Raw genomic sequence first — 16,740 nt, 5'->3', positions numbered from 1 at the left:
ATACACCTATTTGAATCTCATGGTAACCATCTTGGGGGGAGGTGTGGAGGGAAGAAAAAAAGAGGAAAAAAAGAAATTTTCATGATAACCTTGTCGTATATTTGGAGGAAATAGCAAGTTGTACATCGTAGATTTGCAGTTTCATGTGCAATCATCTCTTTATTATACTGTATTATGGAAATGCCAGTTTTGTTCCATTAATTACAAATAATTTTTTTAAAAATTTGGCTAAAAATACTACCTCCTACAGGAAACCTCTCCTGTTTCCCCTGCTGCTAATACATCCCCACCAAAAAATTACCTTGTGTAAGCTTTGTATATATTTTAATATACTTTAGTGTTCATTTTGACTGTTCCAATAGAATGCATACTCAGAGGACAAGGACTAAAGTTTCATTTTTGTCTCTGTATCCCCAGCCTCTAGCACAAAGTTGGTACTTTCAATACATGTTTGCTAACTAATTAACTATTTTTCACCTAAGCAGGGAGACTGTAGTGAATGACAGGAATTAGATGCATAGAAGGTTAGGATCTGCTAGCCACTGAGAAAAGGAGTTGGGAAATGGAAGTTGCCAGTGCTTGGAATCCCTGCTACTGGAGGAGGCTGAGGTTGGTGCATCACTTGAGTGGGAGTTCCCAGCTACAGTAGGGCTAAAGCCTATCAAGTATCACTTAGTTAATGTGGTAAGTCCTAGGGAGCAAAGATCCAGTAAGCTGCCTAAAGAGGGTCAAACTGTCCCAGAATCAAAAAATGGAGCAGGTTAAAAGTTTACATTTGGCCAATGAGTGGCCATTGTACTTCTAGCCCAGGCAAGGAAGGAAGGAAGAAAGGAAAAAGAAGGAAGGAGAGAAGGAAGGAAGGAAAGAAAGAAAGAAAGAAGGAAAAGACATTATCTGCATCCAGAGAAAGAACTGATAAATAGAAGTTTTACATATATACTTTTACATACATATTTATATGTATATTTCTAATGATAACCATCTCTAGGGGAAAAAGTTACATGAAAACTTTATTATATATTTATTGTATATAATATATATTTTAAAGGAATAGCAAACTGTACATAATAGATTCACAGTTTCATGTGCAATCATCCTTTTTTCTAGTCTACTATGTTATGGAAATGTTTGTTTTATTTCTTAAGTTCAGAACAAAAGTTTAAAAAGTGAAAGAGAAAAGAAAAAAAGGGAAAGATTTAGGGGGAAAGGGGGGAAAGAAGAGGGTAAATAAATTAAAAAGTATATAAAAAATAATTCCCAGATTCTAATTAAAATCTTATAATGTGATGAAGCTTTTACAGCTCATCTCTCAGATGAATATCACTAGCTTGACAACAGTAGAAGGGAAGAGCCAGAGGGTACAGCTATAGAAGGAAGTCATAAGGTTAAGACACTAAAGATTTGATTGTCTCTGGAAAGGGCTTAGACCAGAAGTTTTTACACTTTTTTATGTTGTGGACCCCTTTGCCACTCTGGTGAAGCCTATGAACACCTGCATAGAATAATATTTTAAATGCATAAAATACAATACATTGGACCACAAAGGAAATTAATTTTATTGAAATAAACAACAAATTTGTGGTCCCTCTAAAATCTATCAGCTAACTGCTGGGAAGTCTGTGAACCCCAGGTTATTATCCCCTAGCCGAGTATTTGTTGCTTTGTGAAAGTTCTTGAGGCATTCTTGCCTCAAAGAATTTACACTAGAAAGATAAAAACTACTTGCATTATGAAAAGAGAATGCAAACAGTTTGGGCTTTCAAACATAAGCTCCCTGCAGCAAAGATTCCCCAAGAGTGACCATTTTTTTTCCCTTTATTGTACAGAGCAGTATGTGCTCAAAAGAATATTTAACTAGCATACGTCAGCAATCACACAAAAGGGAATAGAGAGAAAAGAAGAGGTTTTGGGGGTTTTTTTTAAGTAGGTGAGGAAGAGGTTACCCTTTCCAATTTAAATAAAATCCATTTACTCTCAAAAGTAAGGATGCAGAAATCTTAAAAGAAAATACAGGAAGGGCAGGGGAAACAGGAAGAAATTTGATGTCCACGGGAATGAGACCCCTCTAGAGATATCAGAATAAGGAGCTAATTTTACTGCAGACCTGACCACAGGCAGGGCATAGTGGTGAGGTCTGACCGACATAATAACCTTTGACCCTTAGAGAAATGGCTTAAAATTCTAGCTTTGCTTTCCAGTGAAACAAGGAAGGGGAGAGTAAAACAAGATGTCAAGATTCAGGAAATAATGCAGATGCCTGTTAAAATCTATCAAACCAGTTCTTCCTGTTATTACCACACACACACACACACACACACACACACACACTCACACATAAACACACTCCTTTCTATTTCAGTAAGAGGAAAAGAAGTCAGGTTTCCAAAACATTTTTGAGAAGTCTTCCCCTCAATTGTGCTAATGTTTCCCACCTCTAACAACTGGGACTTTATTAGTTGCATTTCACCCAGTGACTACTCAACCTGACTGCTATTATGATCCAAATAAGGACAACCAGATGTCCCAGTTTGCTAAAGAAGCACTAATATTCTAGGGGAAAACTGTAATGAAGCTAGCTTTTGCTTTTATTTTTGTATTTTTTTCTCTCTGGTTTCAGAAGATATCAATTCACCTGCATGAGCATCTTAAAGAGACCTAGATTATTCCTGGAAACATTCAAGTAACATTGGATTTAGCCTATAGGGTCTCACTTTCCATGAGACACATGGTAACAAAGAGGAACATTGCAAAACATCAGGATCCATGCCTTCCCTCATTTCTACAAAGAAATGTTTGAAAACTTTCAATCTCAAAACCTAAAGCTGTCCCTTTAGAATATAAAATATAATTTTGTCTTAAAATAAATATGTATATGATAAAATAATCAACTCCAACCCCTTTTGCTATTAAAGATGGGGAGGATAACCTCATTCTCTTCTCTTCCCCCCTTACTTGTGTCTTTTCTTCTCTCAGGAGACCAAACACCATATTTCCCAAGTTTCTTTCTGCAAACCAATAGTAAATAAAGGGAAGGGTCTTAAGAATTGGTTGAGTAGCAAGAGGAATAGATTTGGAATCACATCACCTGACTGTCTCCTGCCTCGGCCAACTGATATCTTCGTGACCTTGAACAAGTCACAACCTCTCTGGGACTAAGCTTCCTCACTGATAAAAATGAATGAGTTGGTGTAGATGATAAGAAAGGTCTTTGAATTCTAAATCTACAATCACTATGATACAAACTAGGAATCCAGACCAAGTGGAAGAGAACAGTGAATCAAAACTGAAAACAGGACTTCACTAACGTACCTCTAAGACTCTAAAACTCACCTCACTCTGGAATAATGACCTGAGTTTCCCAGCACCCGACAAAACAGAGACAGTCACTTCACTAGAACAGACCTTAAAAGCAGGGAGGAAACAGTCGCTTACTTCTAGGGGCATAACCAAAAAGTTTTTTGACAAAAGAAGAAAAAAACAACAACAGGAAAATATAACAGAAGAAGTCACTGTCTAAATGAGATGCCATGATAAATAATTCCGCCCCCTTGAAACGTGCCTCCTTTTCTGATTATCTCTTTTCTATGCAATCCATGTATCATTTCCAATTCTGTATGTTTCCTTTCCTAACACACACCAGGCAGTAATATTGCTTCACTGTCAGTCTCAAACAACCAACTGTCTTTAAGAGCACTCAACCTTAACACCTATTCTGAGAATCTCATCTCCTTTTGTCAGCCACAATCTCAAATTCTTAATAATTTTGTTTTTCTGGACTAATAAAACCTTCTCAAGCATCCTCCAGCTCACCAGAGTTCCAGATTTTCCCCTTAAGACAATCTAATCTTAATCTTCTTTTGCATACAAAGGTTTGTTGGACATCAACTTTTTCTTTAAGCATGAATAGCTTTAGCTAGAACTAAACCAGGCAGAGAGTTCCACTAAGAGGCCTGAGGCACTATCAGGGGAGAATGTTAAAAGGGAGGAGAAAAAGAAGAAGAAAAATTAAAATTGGATAATTAAGTAGGAATCAGTGAATAAAAAAAAAAGAGAGAGAGAGGAGAGAAAGGGGAAAAAAAGATTTCCTCAACAAGATTTCTCAATGGTAGCAAGCAGGACCATCTGTCAACATTGCCCTGGCATTAGTGCAGGAAATGAACACTTAGGTGGTAACATCACATGCTTGGTAGTCTGTTTATAAGATTATGTTTCCATTCATAAACAGATCAGTAAATCTAGCATTCCTCATCAAAATCAACAAGGTAAGAAAGTAACTCTTCAATTTTTCCCAGGGCAATGAAGGATTTAATTACCAACAATTCACTGGCTTAGCTTGTATAATTATTAAACCTCAGGTTTCTTGACTCTGAGAACAAACTTTAAAAAAGGGGGAGGTGGGTGGGAATTAGGTTTAACAATTTGAAGTCTGGAACACAGAGTGGCCATTGCAGACAAGGGGTTTTTGCCAGAGTACTCCTGATGAGAAACAGACATCAGTAATGAATAGATTCAGTATGCTAATTATTCTACTCCAGTATCAGCCCTTGGTTACTCTCACAGACCCATGTAGAAGCACGGACTGGGCCATAACCTATTCTGTGCAATTTCACTGGAGCACTGTGCAAATAGGGTAATCTAATAAATAGTGAGTAATAAAAATGTAATAGGTCTCCATAACAGAAGGCTGAAGACTTTCACATCCTTCTCAAATCTCTCTCAAATATCTTTTCCCATGGGACACGTTTCATGTCTATCCATCTTAAAAAAAAAAAAAATCTAAACAGAAGAAAAATGTAAAGCAATCCAAAACCTAAATAAAATATAAAAGTTGTCATTATCTGCCATGAGGCATCAGAGCAAGGGTTCTTAACTTTTTTTGCGTCCCATTGATAATTGACAATTTCCCCAAAAATTTTTTTTCAAAAAATAAACTAGCAGTCTCATGAAGCCTCCCAAACCCTTCTCATAATATTTTTTCTGCATTCATAAATAAAGAAAATGCTACATTTCAATTTGATGTTAGTTAAAATAAAGACGTAATTGGGGGAGGGGGTGTTTCCCATCCAAATTCATGGATACCCTGAAATCTATCAACAGATCCTTGTTTACAAACAAACCCCAGGTTTAGAATCCCTGCCATAGAACCCACGTCTATGAAAGACCAGGGCCACATATTTTACACAGCATCTGACACGGGGGTTTTCTATCCCTGCTAATACCAACCTCTGGTCAAGGTTCTTAAGGTCCACCCAGGGACCACCATCACTAACACTGTCCCTCAGCTGTTAGTGGTAATCCCTACTTCCAATCAGGTAGCAAGGTTGGAATCATAGGGCCACAAACAGAAAGTAAGGAGAAAAGGAGTCACCATCACCTCTGACAGCAGATTAGCACATGTCCTGTATCTTGCTGGTATGGAGGGTGAGAGAATAAGTTGACCTCTAATTGTTTAACACATCATCTGCACTCAATAAACTGGTTTTTTTTTTAATTTATCACTAAACTTGTATATTTTTAAATCATTTTAAAAATGTGTTTTTCTTTCCCAGATTAGTGGTTTTAAACTAGGAACACCTACATGACTGAACCAGGTAGCATTTTCCTTCCTGAGACATGGAATTCAGCCAAGACCACTTGGCAGGCTCTAAAAGACAGTCCACAAATTAAAGAAGGTGAACATTTCAGCCGTGAAAACTAAAGCATTATAGCTTTCTTTCATTTAAACTTCACTGTATTTCCTTTACAAGCCATGAACCCAAACTTACTGAAGGGAAGAGACCCCAGTGTTGCCAACTGAAAGGCCCCAGAGAATATTCTAGGTTTTCACTTTTTGCCACCCTGGATCACAGCTCTCTCTCAAATGACACAAATGACACAAATGTCCAAATGTAAACCCAAATGTGGGTTGTATAAACTTGCATACAGCCTATAATCAGTGTTCCTTTTCATATAGGTATGAATATATATAGGTAAATATTTATATGTATATCCAAAAATGGTATGTAAAAATATAAACATATTTGCATATAAATGCATATATAAATATCCCCCTTTGTATAAGATATTAATTATGAATTGATATTTTATGTATTAATATAATATATTCCCATTTCAAAGAGATCATTATAATATAATATATTCCTCTTATTTTAGACAAGTGGGCCATATTCATCACTGGCCTGTATTCAAACCATTATGTTATAAGCACCTTTGATATCAAAGACACTTCTATAGGTAAAATTGTATTTATACTCTCCTACATACTACTCCCCACCTCCCAATCTGCAGCCTTGTCTATTGTCTACTAAAGTTGAAATAGCTTCTCTCTAAAACTGAGACACAGCCAAGCCTAGAGAAAAAATTTTAAAACCAGAGAGCACACTAGCTCATTTTTCCTGTATCAGTTCCTCTAACTTAAATCTAAATTATATCTCCTTAATGGAACTTTCCTTTCTAAACTGAAAAAGAAAAGAGAAAAAATTGATTATATCATGTTTAGCATAGATAGATAGATAGATCTATGTATATGTATATATACATATATGCATATATTTCTGCAAAGATAAATGTGTGCATATTATATATTTCTGTAAATAATGAACATTAAATACATGTATATATGTTATTTTACATAATATATTGTGTAACTGTGTTATACATTATATACTATATAACATGACAGTCAAACATTATATACTTATATGTGAATATATAGAGATACAGATATCAGTCATACATTTTCCTTTGCTTAGACTCTCCCACATTATAAATTCTTAAAAAATACTCTCCTAAAATTTTTTTGGAAGCCAAATCCATGTGTATGTAAATATTGTGGTTTTCAAATTAAATATTTTGACCTCCCTTAAGGCTGTCATTTGTTGACTTTCTTATACCTAGCCACAAACTCTACATATCCATAAAACAAAAGATCCAGGTCATGGGAAGAATGACACAAATTTGAGGAGGTGATCACTACCAAATATCTTTTAGGACATTAATAACCTGTGGGTCAACACTACCTTAAAGAATAGAATTGAACTAGTTCTCCTCTCTCTCTCTTTCTCTCTGTCTGTCTCTCTCTCTCTCTTTCTCTATTTTTCAACCCCCATATTCAGTACTACCGCTGTGAGTCCAGAACATCCTAAATGAAAACTAACATGCTCTCCCGTCTGTATTTAAATTGAGTCAGAACAAGGTAAGATCTATTCCCCCTGGGTAGTAACAACAAAGCAGTACAGTGGAAAGCACACAGACTTGGTTATGCCAAGGAGATGAAAAGAGTTCTAGCAAGTTCTGCTAAATTGGAGAGGTTCCAACCACCATCTCCACAACAGACTCTGAAAGCAGTCAGAGAATCAGCCTAGTGTGAAGAGGTTCATTATTAACAGTAGGAACATTAGGAAATGAATTCTTTGCTTTGGTCACTGTAAACCACAAAACAGATAAAAACACAAAACGACACTCATTCTGTGTGGCTCCCTAATGCTTCCTTAATATTGGTGGAGTGACAGAAAAGGGTAAAGGGTACTAACAATCACTCTAACAGACCAGCAGCAAGAATTAATATCTAACATTTATATAGCGCTTTAAGATTTGCAAAACACTCTACATATATTATCTTGGTTTTTCTTCTCTCATAGACCTGTGAAGTATGTACTATGATTATCCCCATGTTATATATGAGGAAACTGAAGGGAAACAGGGTTAAATGACTTGCCCAGAGTCAAATAGTGTCTAAGGTAAGATTCAAACTCAGATCTTCTTGATTCCATGTCCACCTCTCTTTCCTCTACACCAAGATGTCTCTTCATTTGTTAGTACGTTAGGTGTGAAATACTGAATCAGTGATCAGCAAGTTGATAGCCTACCAGAAGAAATGAACCACATACATGAAATATAAAAAGACCTATTAGAAGGCCTCAAGTGCACTAAGATACAGACAAGAATCACTCAGGATGAGACATAGATGGGTTGCACTAGTAGCAAGTATGCCCATATTGATGAGATCATACCAATTCAACTAGCAATTATTAAGTACCTACAATATGCCAAGCACTGTGCTAGCTATTAAGAACATAAAGACAAAAATAAAAAAACCAAGCCCTGCCCTTAAGGATCTTAACTTTTAACATAGTATATGTTCCATGTAAAAATGTAAGTAAATATAAAATAATTTAAGGATCAAAAGTACACTAATGACTAGAGGGATCAGGAAAGGGTTGTTTTTTGTTTGTTTTTTTAGGGACATCTGAATTGTATTATACCCCAATGGATGAATGGTCAAAGGATATAAAGAGGCACTTTTCAAAGGAAGAATTCTTAACAGCCATTTAAAAAAAAAAAAGTTTTAAATGGCTAAGAATTAGAGAAATGGAAATTAAAACAACTTTTAGGTTGTTTCACACCCATCAGATTGGCAAAGTTGACAAAAAAAAAAGGAAAATGACAAATGCTGGAGGGGCTGTGCGAAAACAGGTATATACTGTTGATGGAACTATACAGTGGTCCAGCCATTCTGGAAAGTAATTTGGAGTTATACTCAAAAAGCTATTAAACTAGACATACCTTTTGACCCAGTGATACCACTACTGATACCTCAAAGAGATCAAAGAAAGAGAAAAATTATCCATATGTACATAAATATTTATAGCAGTGTTTTTTGTGGTCATAAAGAATTGGATACTATGAATGTATAAGTAGAGCCTATATCAGATTACTTGTCGTCTTGGGGAGGGGGAATGAGAGAGAGGGGAGAAAATTTTAAACTCTTAAAAATCTTATGGAAGTGAGTGTTGAAAACTAAAAATAAATTATTTAAAAAAAAAAGAATTGAAAACTGAGGGAGTGCCCATCAATTGGGTAATGGCTAAACAAGTTATGGTATATAAATATAATGGAATACTGTTGTGCTGTAAGAAATGATGAAGGAGAAAGTTTCAGAGAAACATAGAAAGACTTGTATGAACTAATACAAAGTGAAGCGAACAGAACCAAAAGAATGAGCCATACAATTACAATAATATTGTAAAGACAAACAACTTTGAAAGACTTGGGAATTCTAATCAACACAATGACCAATTCCAGAGGACTCATGATAAAACAGGCAATCTGGCCTGTTTTAAGACGATAAGAGAGGCGATGGATCCAGAGCACAGATTGTGGCTTTTTCTTTTTTTTGATATGGCCAATGCAGGAATTTGTTTTGCTTAACTTTTTATGTTTGTAAAAGGTTTTATTTTTCTTGCTTTCTCAAGTGGAGAGGGGGTTAAAGGGAGAGAATTCAGACCTGCAAATAAAATATAGCTGAATTAAAAAAAAAAAGGAATGAATAGAGTCATGAAGGAAGCTAAAAATTCTAAGAGGTGAAAGGGAGGATAGAGTGGAACTGAAAGGCTGCAGAAAAGTACCGAGATGGGAGATAGAAAGCTAAGTTCAAGGAACCAGAAATGTTCATGGAGGGGAGTAATGAGAAACAATCAAACAACAAGCATTTATTTGTCAAGCACATACTGTATGTCAGGCATGATGCTACGTGCTAAGTTTAAAAAGACAAAAAGTAAAAACTGTCCTTGTTCTTGGCAAGCTTACAGTCTAGCCAGGGGATATAGTATGTACATATATAAATAAATACAAGGTGATTTTGAGGAGAGGACACTGGCAACTAAAAGGATCAGCAAAGGCCTTGTGTAGAAGGAAATGCTTGAGCTGAGTCTGGAAGGAAGCAAGGGATTCTAAGAAACAGGTAAGGAGAGAGCATAGTGCAGGTTCTGGGAACAGTCAGACCAGTTTAGCTGGACCACAGTATGTATGGAAGGAAGTCATGTGCAATAAGACTGGAAAGGTAAGACGAGGACATGTTGTGAAGGATTTTAAATGCCAGAGAATTTTATTTTTGATCCTGCATGTAATAGAAAGCCACTAGAATTTATTGAGGAGAGAAGTAACATACTGTTGTTATTGTTCATCCTTCATTCTCAAAAAGGACCAATGACATCACAAGAGTGAAGTCTTGATTTGCTCTTGAATTGGATTTAAGTGAGGCAGAGCTGAGCAAAGTCATCAGCTCTCCTCCAAAGTCATTGAAGCCTGGCAATAAGACAAAAGTCAAGACAACTGGCAATGTCCTGGGATGTGGTGAATGACCTTGGCCTTTCTAAATTAATGTTTTTCCCAGCATTTGTGTTTTAGGAAAATGAATTTGGCAGCTGTGTCAAGGATTGATTGGAGAAGGGAGAGATTTGAAGAAAGGAGACAGATTAGGAAGCTACCATGATACTTCAGGCAAGAGAAACTAAGGGCCTGAATTACATGGTGGCTGTATGAGGGAACAGAAGTGAACATTTGCAACAGAGACAATATGTTAGGTAAATAAAAGTGAGGAACTGAGGAGGTGAATCTAGATAACTAAAAACATAACGGTATCCCATGGAAAAGTAGGTTGGAGCCTGCTATGTCAAGCTGAGGAATTTGTATTTTATTCTAGGAGGCAATAGGGAGCTTCTGAAGATGCTTAAGCAGGAGAGTGACATAGTCCAAAGTATTGAAGTACATACTATATTTCAAGTCAAGCCAACAAGTGCCTACTGTGAGCCAGGCACTGCAGGGCTAAGCAATGAAGGAAATGTTAAAATTTAAGAATCTCTACCTTATAGAAGCTTGAAAGTCTACTTGGGGGAACAAGGGATAGCCATAAAACAATTAAGTACCAATGCAATGCAAGACATAAGTGTGAAAGGAAAGGTACAGAGAGTAAGCTAATAAATTATTGGGGAGATGTCTGACCTTGCCCCATAATTTTCCTCATCTAGGCCATTTTACCTAGTTGACGTTGTTGCCCCACCCAAGAAAAACCTTACAAAAAGATTCTAGTCTAGTGAAATCTGGCCCATTGTATTTTAGTAGGACAAGCCTAAGTAGAGATGAACCCCATTTTGTCTAGATTGTCCTAGGCAGGTGATTCAATAAGAGATAAGTCTCTTCGTCCAAGACTAAGTGATCAAAGTCACATCTCCCAGCCCCTCATCAGAATAAACCCATCTCTCATTGTAATATTCATTCTCATTAATTATTAACCGGAGTTGATTGCACCCTCAGAAACACTCATTCTTCCAAGGGCATATAAGCAGTGGGTTCCATGAGGGGTCTTTGGCATTCAAGAGTGCCATTGACACCTTTTATTAATTATCCTTTAGCAATAATTAATAAAACTATTAATTACTCATAAACTATGTCTCTTGAATTTTTTATATGTCACAAAGTACTAAAGAAGATACATGTGGGCTGGAGGGATGGGAGAAGGATTCAAGGGAGAAAAGAGACTGGATCTGGGTCAAGACTGACTGATAGGCATTGGATAGGCAAAGGGGAAGAAGGGCATTCTCAATGAGGAAGATGGTCTAAGTATGGGCTTGGAGCCAGGAAAGAGCTTGGCATGGTTGGGAGTTCAGTTTAGCTAGAGTAAAACAGTAGAATCTAAATTGAAAAGTGTATGTGTCTACTTAGGCATGGGGACGTTTACAAGGGAAACAAAGGAACAAGTAAAGATTAACCAATTACATGACAGGATAAAGTTCAAAGAGAGTCAGGTATTTGGTCTCATGTCTCCTCTGCAATAATTTGCAAAGATTCAGCTAAAAAGTCACTTTTCTGCACCCTATAGCTTCACTGCTTTCCTCCTTTCTCAATTTTACAGTTCAGGATATAATGGGGAAATCAATAGACTCAGAGCCAGAGCTCTGACCCATTTCCCTCTGACACTGACCTTGACACTGACCTGAGTCATGTGACCTTGAGCAAGGGTAACTTGTTTCCTTGTCTATTAAGCAGGAATAACCTACTAACTACTTCCAAGGGATATTGTGAGAAAAATATTTGCATAAATGAGTTACAATTATGATGATGATCAAACTATATAACAAAAATTACCCTAATAAGAGAAGTCTGCCGTCGTGTGGGCTTGGGTCCATGGCTTCCTGACGTGGGTCCCTCTTGTTGGAGGGCAAGTTGTCTAGCTTCATAAGGAGCTGAAAGAATCAGGAAAACCAAAATGGTGTCAGAGACTCAACATAAAAATGATTAATTTTGGCACATATAAGCTGAGGCAATTTATATACAAAATTCACTTTCCTATAAATGAGATGGTACCCATAATCTCACATTATGCCCCAAAAGTCACATAATTAAAATTTAAATTAATCAAAAATAATTTTCTCAGCACACAGTACTTTACAAGGAAAACTATTCCTTAAATTACATGTTTTAGAACAAAGAAATTGATGTTGAAGCAAAGTTTAACAGAATAAAAATATTAAATACTTGATTGAGAAATAGCAATTTGCATCATATTAGGGTCAAAAGTATGTTCTAGAGGCTAGAAAATAAATGTATACTGTGGGGATGGAGATAAGAGTGATTGCTTATACTCCAAACAACGAATTCTACCAACATTCAATAGTCTAAATTATCTAACATGTCTATTCACTCCCCCTAAAATGTATTCTTTAAAAAGTACAGGAATGAATGTTTACCTGGTCTTTAATACAATTAAGTTAATAATTCCTCTATTCCAATAAGCCAAATATCCTTCCTTCTTTTTCTTCCCTAACCTAATATAAAAAATAGCCATATGTGGGTAATACACACCTGTAGTCCCTGCTGCTAGTGAAGCTGGGGCTGTTGGATCAGTTGGGTTCAGTTCTTAAGTTAAACTTAGGATGACATTCTCATTTTCTCTCTCTCTCTCTTTTTCTTTCCCTTTCCCTCTCTCCATCTCCCTCTATCTCTCCCTCTCTCCTTTCTTTCCCTCCCTTTCTCTCTCTTCTTCCCTCTCTTCTTTCCCTCTTTCTCTTTCCCTCCCTCCCTCTCTCTCTCCTTCCTTCTCTTTCTCTTCCCCCCTTCCTTCTCTCCTTCCATCTTCCCCTCTTCCTCCCTCTCTACCCCCTCGCTCTCTGTCTTCCTCTCTCTTCACTCTCCCTCACACTCTCTCTCATTCTCTACATATACATTTATGTGTGTGTGTGTATGTATATAGGTATGCTATATATTTCTCCATATATATACATAGATATCAAGATAAAAAAATTTAAGATTAAAAAGTATCAAAAAACACAAATATTTTCAATTTTATTTCAGCCCTACCTTAAGGGATATTAAAATTTGTTCTACATATTTACATGTTAATTGTTGGTTTTTTACCCCATAACTTTGACTTAAAATTGATTTTGCTCTGTTTAATCAATTAAGAAAAAATTTCCAAAACATCAAAACTACTTTGTACTTTCCTCTGTTTCTTCAACAGCCAATAAACAATGACCTTGCCAAAATCTTTGCTGTCATTGAAGTCAGGGAGCATACAAAAAAATAGAGGCAACACTCAACCCTTACTGTTCAAATACAAAAGAAAAACCATTCCCTAAGTTGAAAGCATTCTGCTTTTCTAGGCAAATATTTGAAGTTTTTGAGAGGATAAAATAAGTGATAGGAATTTCTTCCAACTGTTATACATATAAATAAGAGATATTAGGCAGAAGTTTGTTTTCTCCATGCCATGGCAGTGTTCTTTGTTTTAATAAGAAAGAACTCAACCAGGAGAGGAACATCTATACAAAAACACTGGGTCGATTTCACATACGCAGCTTTCGTTTTTTACTTTCCTCCAAGCAAATGATTTTTCCTTTATAACAAAATTCTTCATTTAAAAAACAAAACAAAACAAAACACTTGGAGCCGATCCCAGGTAAGGCACTAACTGAACTCCTACATGTAAAAACTGGATGACGTACTGAGGCACACAACAGCAGTCATAATCCAAATATCTTTAAAACCCCAGAAGTTTAGATATACTCAGTCAATGTGTTCTTTATGAACAGTAGTGATTCTTAAATTACTCACTTCAAAACAGCAGCTGAATGCCAAAATTTAGTCCTAAAAACAACTAGAATAAATTGGAACTCAGCTTTGATACTTTTCATTATGAAGTGGAATCCAGCATAAGGAAATTCTATCTAGAACCCCTTCCAATGAATGAATGAAAAAGCACTTACTAGGCACTCACTAAAGTGGTACAATGGATAGAGCCCTAAGCCTGGAGTCAGGAAGACTCATCTTCCTGAGTTCAAATCTGGCCTCAAACACTTACTAGCTGTGTGACCCTGGGTAAGTTACTTAATCCTGTCTGCCTCAGTTTCCTCACCTATAAAATGAGCTGGAGAAGGAAATGGCAAACCACTCCAGTATCTTTGCCAAGAAAACCCCAAATGAGGTCACAAAGAGTTGAACCCAACTGAAAAACGACTAAATAACAAGATACTATATGCCAACTACTGCGTTAAGAACAGAAGATACAACTATAAAGAGTCCCTTCCCTCAGGATGGCACAGTGGTGGCTTGGGAAGGGGCACATTTGTCAAGAAAATTACAGGTGAACGGAGCCATAGGAGAGAAAACTGATACTCTAAGTGGTTTGATGGCTGAAAGTGCCTAAAGTACATTGTTACAAGGAAGCTTCGCTAATAAGGCAATACCACCAAATAGTCTCTGAGGATAGTATGGTTCTGTTATAAAGAGAGGAACCATGGCATAGTGAACATTACTGGATTTGGAATCCGAATGACTTGGGTTTAATTTCCACTTCTGACACATACTGGCTAAATTCTGTGTCCTTACTTATAAAATGAGGGGGATGGACTAGATGATTTCTAAGGTTTCTTCCAGCTCTAACCTGATATTCTATGTTTAGATTATGACCACATTCTACACTGATGCTGGCTAATCAAAGTAAAGCAACATACTACAAAAAAAAATTGGCAGCTAGGCAGCACAGTAGATAAAGCACTGGGCCTGGAGTCTTGAGTTCAAATCTGGCCTCAGACACTGACTAGCTGTGTGACCCTGGGCAAATCACTTAACCCTTTTTGCCTCAATTTCTTCATCTGTAAAATGGGCTGGAGAAGACAATGGCAAACCACTCCAGTATCTTTGCCAAGAAAACCCCAAATGAGGTCACAAAGAATCTGACGTGACTGAACAACAACAACAAAAAAAATCTATCAATTATTAATTTCCTTGAATTCGGTTCAATAAGTACTTGTTAAACATTTATTATGCTAGGTTCTAAAAGAAGAACAAAGTTTGGATACAACACAATATGTGATCTCATGAATCTTATGATCTTGCAGGCAAATAAGAAACAAACTCTGATAATTATACTATACAATAATACATGGCAACTACATTTGTTGCTGTTGTTCAGTCTTGTCTGACTCTTTGTGTCATCATGGATACTGTCCATGGGATTTTCTTGGCAAAGATACCAGAGTGGTTTGCCATTTCCTTCTCCAGTGGATTAAGGCAAAACAGAGGTTAAATGACTTGTCCAGGGTCACACAACTAGTACATGTCTAAGGTCAAATTCGAACTCAGGTCTTCTTGACCCCAGGCCCAGTGCTCAATCCACTGAACCACCTAGCTACCTCCTGGCAACTGCATTAAATAAACACAAAACAAAGTTTTGCATGAAGAGTAAGGGACAGGATGGGGAAGGTCACTAAAAGATCTTGCATTTAGAAGGTCCATTGAAGAGCTGCAAATATAAGAACTGGTAAAAGGGTCTGGAACTAAACAAGGAGCAAATCAAAGAACCAGGCATAAGTGATCTCACCTCCCTTCTAGAATTTAAACATTTAACTTAACTTTGACTATCAGATTATTAAAAGGGAAATTAGTACATTAACGGAAGGGAGTTTCAAATGGAAATATGTCAACAAAGAACATTTTGTACAAGGTGGAGTCACACGAGACTGCCATTTATTTTCCATATGGATAGGAGAAAGGGGGTAAGGGGAGATGGGGGCAAAGAGGGAATGAGATTTTCAGTTAACAGAAAAATAACAATTTAAGTATTTCCCCAATTCTACTGCCATTTCAATCAATGGGCACATGCCCCAAGAGATCATGAGATGGGAAATATGTGTGTGCTCTCAAGTCCTTTTGCTCCCCTACAGCAGACCCCTTATTTGCCCTTTGGGGGGCAAAAGAAAGGGGGAAGGAGGAAAGGAGAGAGTAGTAGGGATCAGCAGCCAAAGCCTAGGACACATTTACACACAAGCCCAACACACTTAACCCTTAGAACCAATCTTTATGCCAAAGTTTATGGATCTGGCTGCCCTTCCCTACATTGTTCCAATGTGCCAGGAGCTGTTGACTTTGGAGGCCTGCTTCAAAGAGAGGAGGATTTGGACTATACAAGATTTTTACTTTTCATGACATGAAGCATTATGGCACAGAGGACAGAGAGTCACTCTCAAAGTAAGCAAGACCAGGGTTCAAGTTGTACCTCTGACACCTACTGGCTGTGTGATCTTGGGCAAGTCACTTAACCTGTTACAGCTCTAGCAGGGGTGGGAAACCTGTGGCCTTCCAGGTCCTTGGGTGCAACCAAGGACCAGTTTTACAAGTCCAAGTTTTACAGAACAAATCCTTTTATCAAGTGGATTTGTTCATGGAGTTTGGATTCAATCAAAGGGCCACACTTGAGGACCTAGAGGGCTACAAGTGGCCTTGAGGCCGCAGGTTCTCCACCCCCTCATCTAGGCCAATGGAGTCAAACTCAAACAGAAACAGAGGGTTACTAAATCATCCATAAGGATCCCTGAAGGCCATAGGTTGACTTAGAAAATCACATATTAATGTTATATAAGTTCTACTGTATTTTTATTTATTTTGTTAAAAATTTCCCAATTA

General features: G+C 37.1%; 1 protein-coding gene across 5 annotated transcripts in view; it reads right to left on the bottom strand.

Moving 5' to 3' along the window:
- REPS2 (RALBP1 associated Eps domain containing 2) overlaps positions 1 to 16,740 on the bottom strand; it is a 256,055-nt gene that overhangs the window by 139,226 nt on the left and 100,089 nt on the right. For all 5 annotated transcript variants that reach the window (XM_027835347.1, XM_027835349.1, XM_027835351.1 and 2 more), the window contains exon 5: positions 11,926 to 12,023. In XM_027835347.1, the coding sequence (XP_027691148.1) occupies positions 11,926 to 12,023 (98 nt within the window). The remainder of the gene's footprint in view (positions 1 to 11,925; positions 12,024 to 16,740) is intronic.

This window comes from Vombatus ursinus, unplaced genomic scaffold, assembly GCF_900497805.2.
Source record: "Vombatus ursinus unplaced genomic scaffold, bare-nosed wombat genome assembly UNPS02014814.1, whole genome shotgun sequence".
In the NCBI taxonomy this organism is placed as follows: Eukaryota; Metazoa; Chordata; class Mammalia; order Diprotodontia; family Vombatidae; genus Vombatus; species Vombatus ursinus.
The sequence above is the reverse complement of the archived record's forward strand: the minus strand, read 5'-3'. Positions and strand labels throughout refer to the sequence as shown.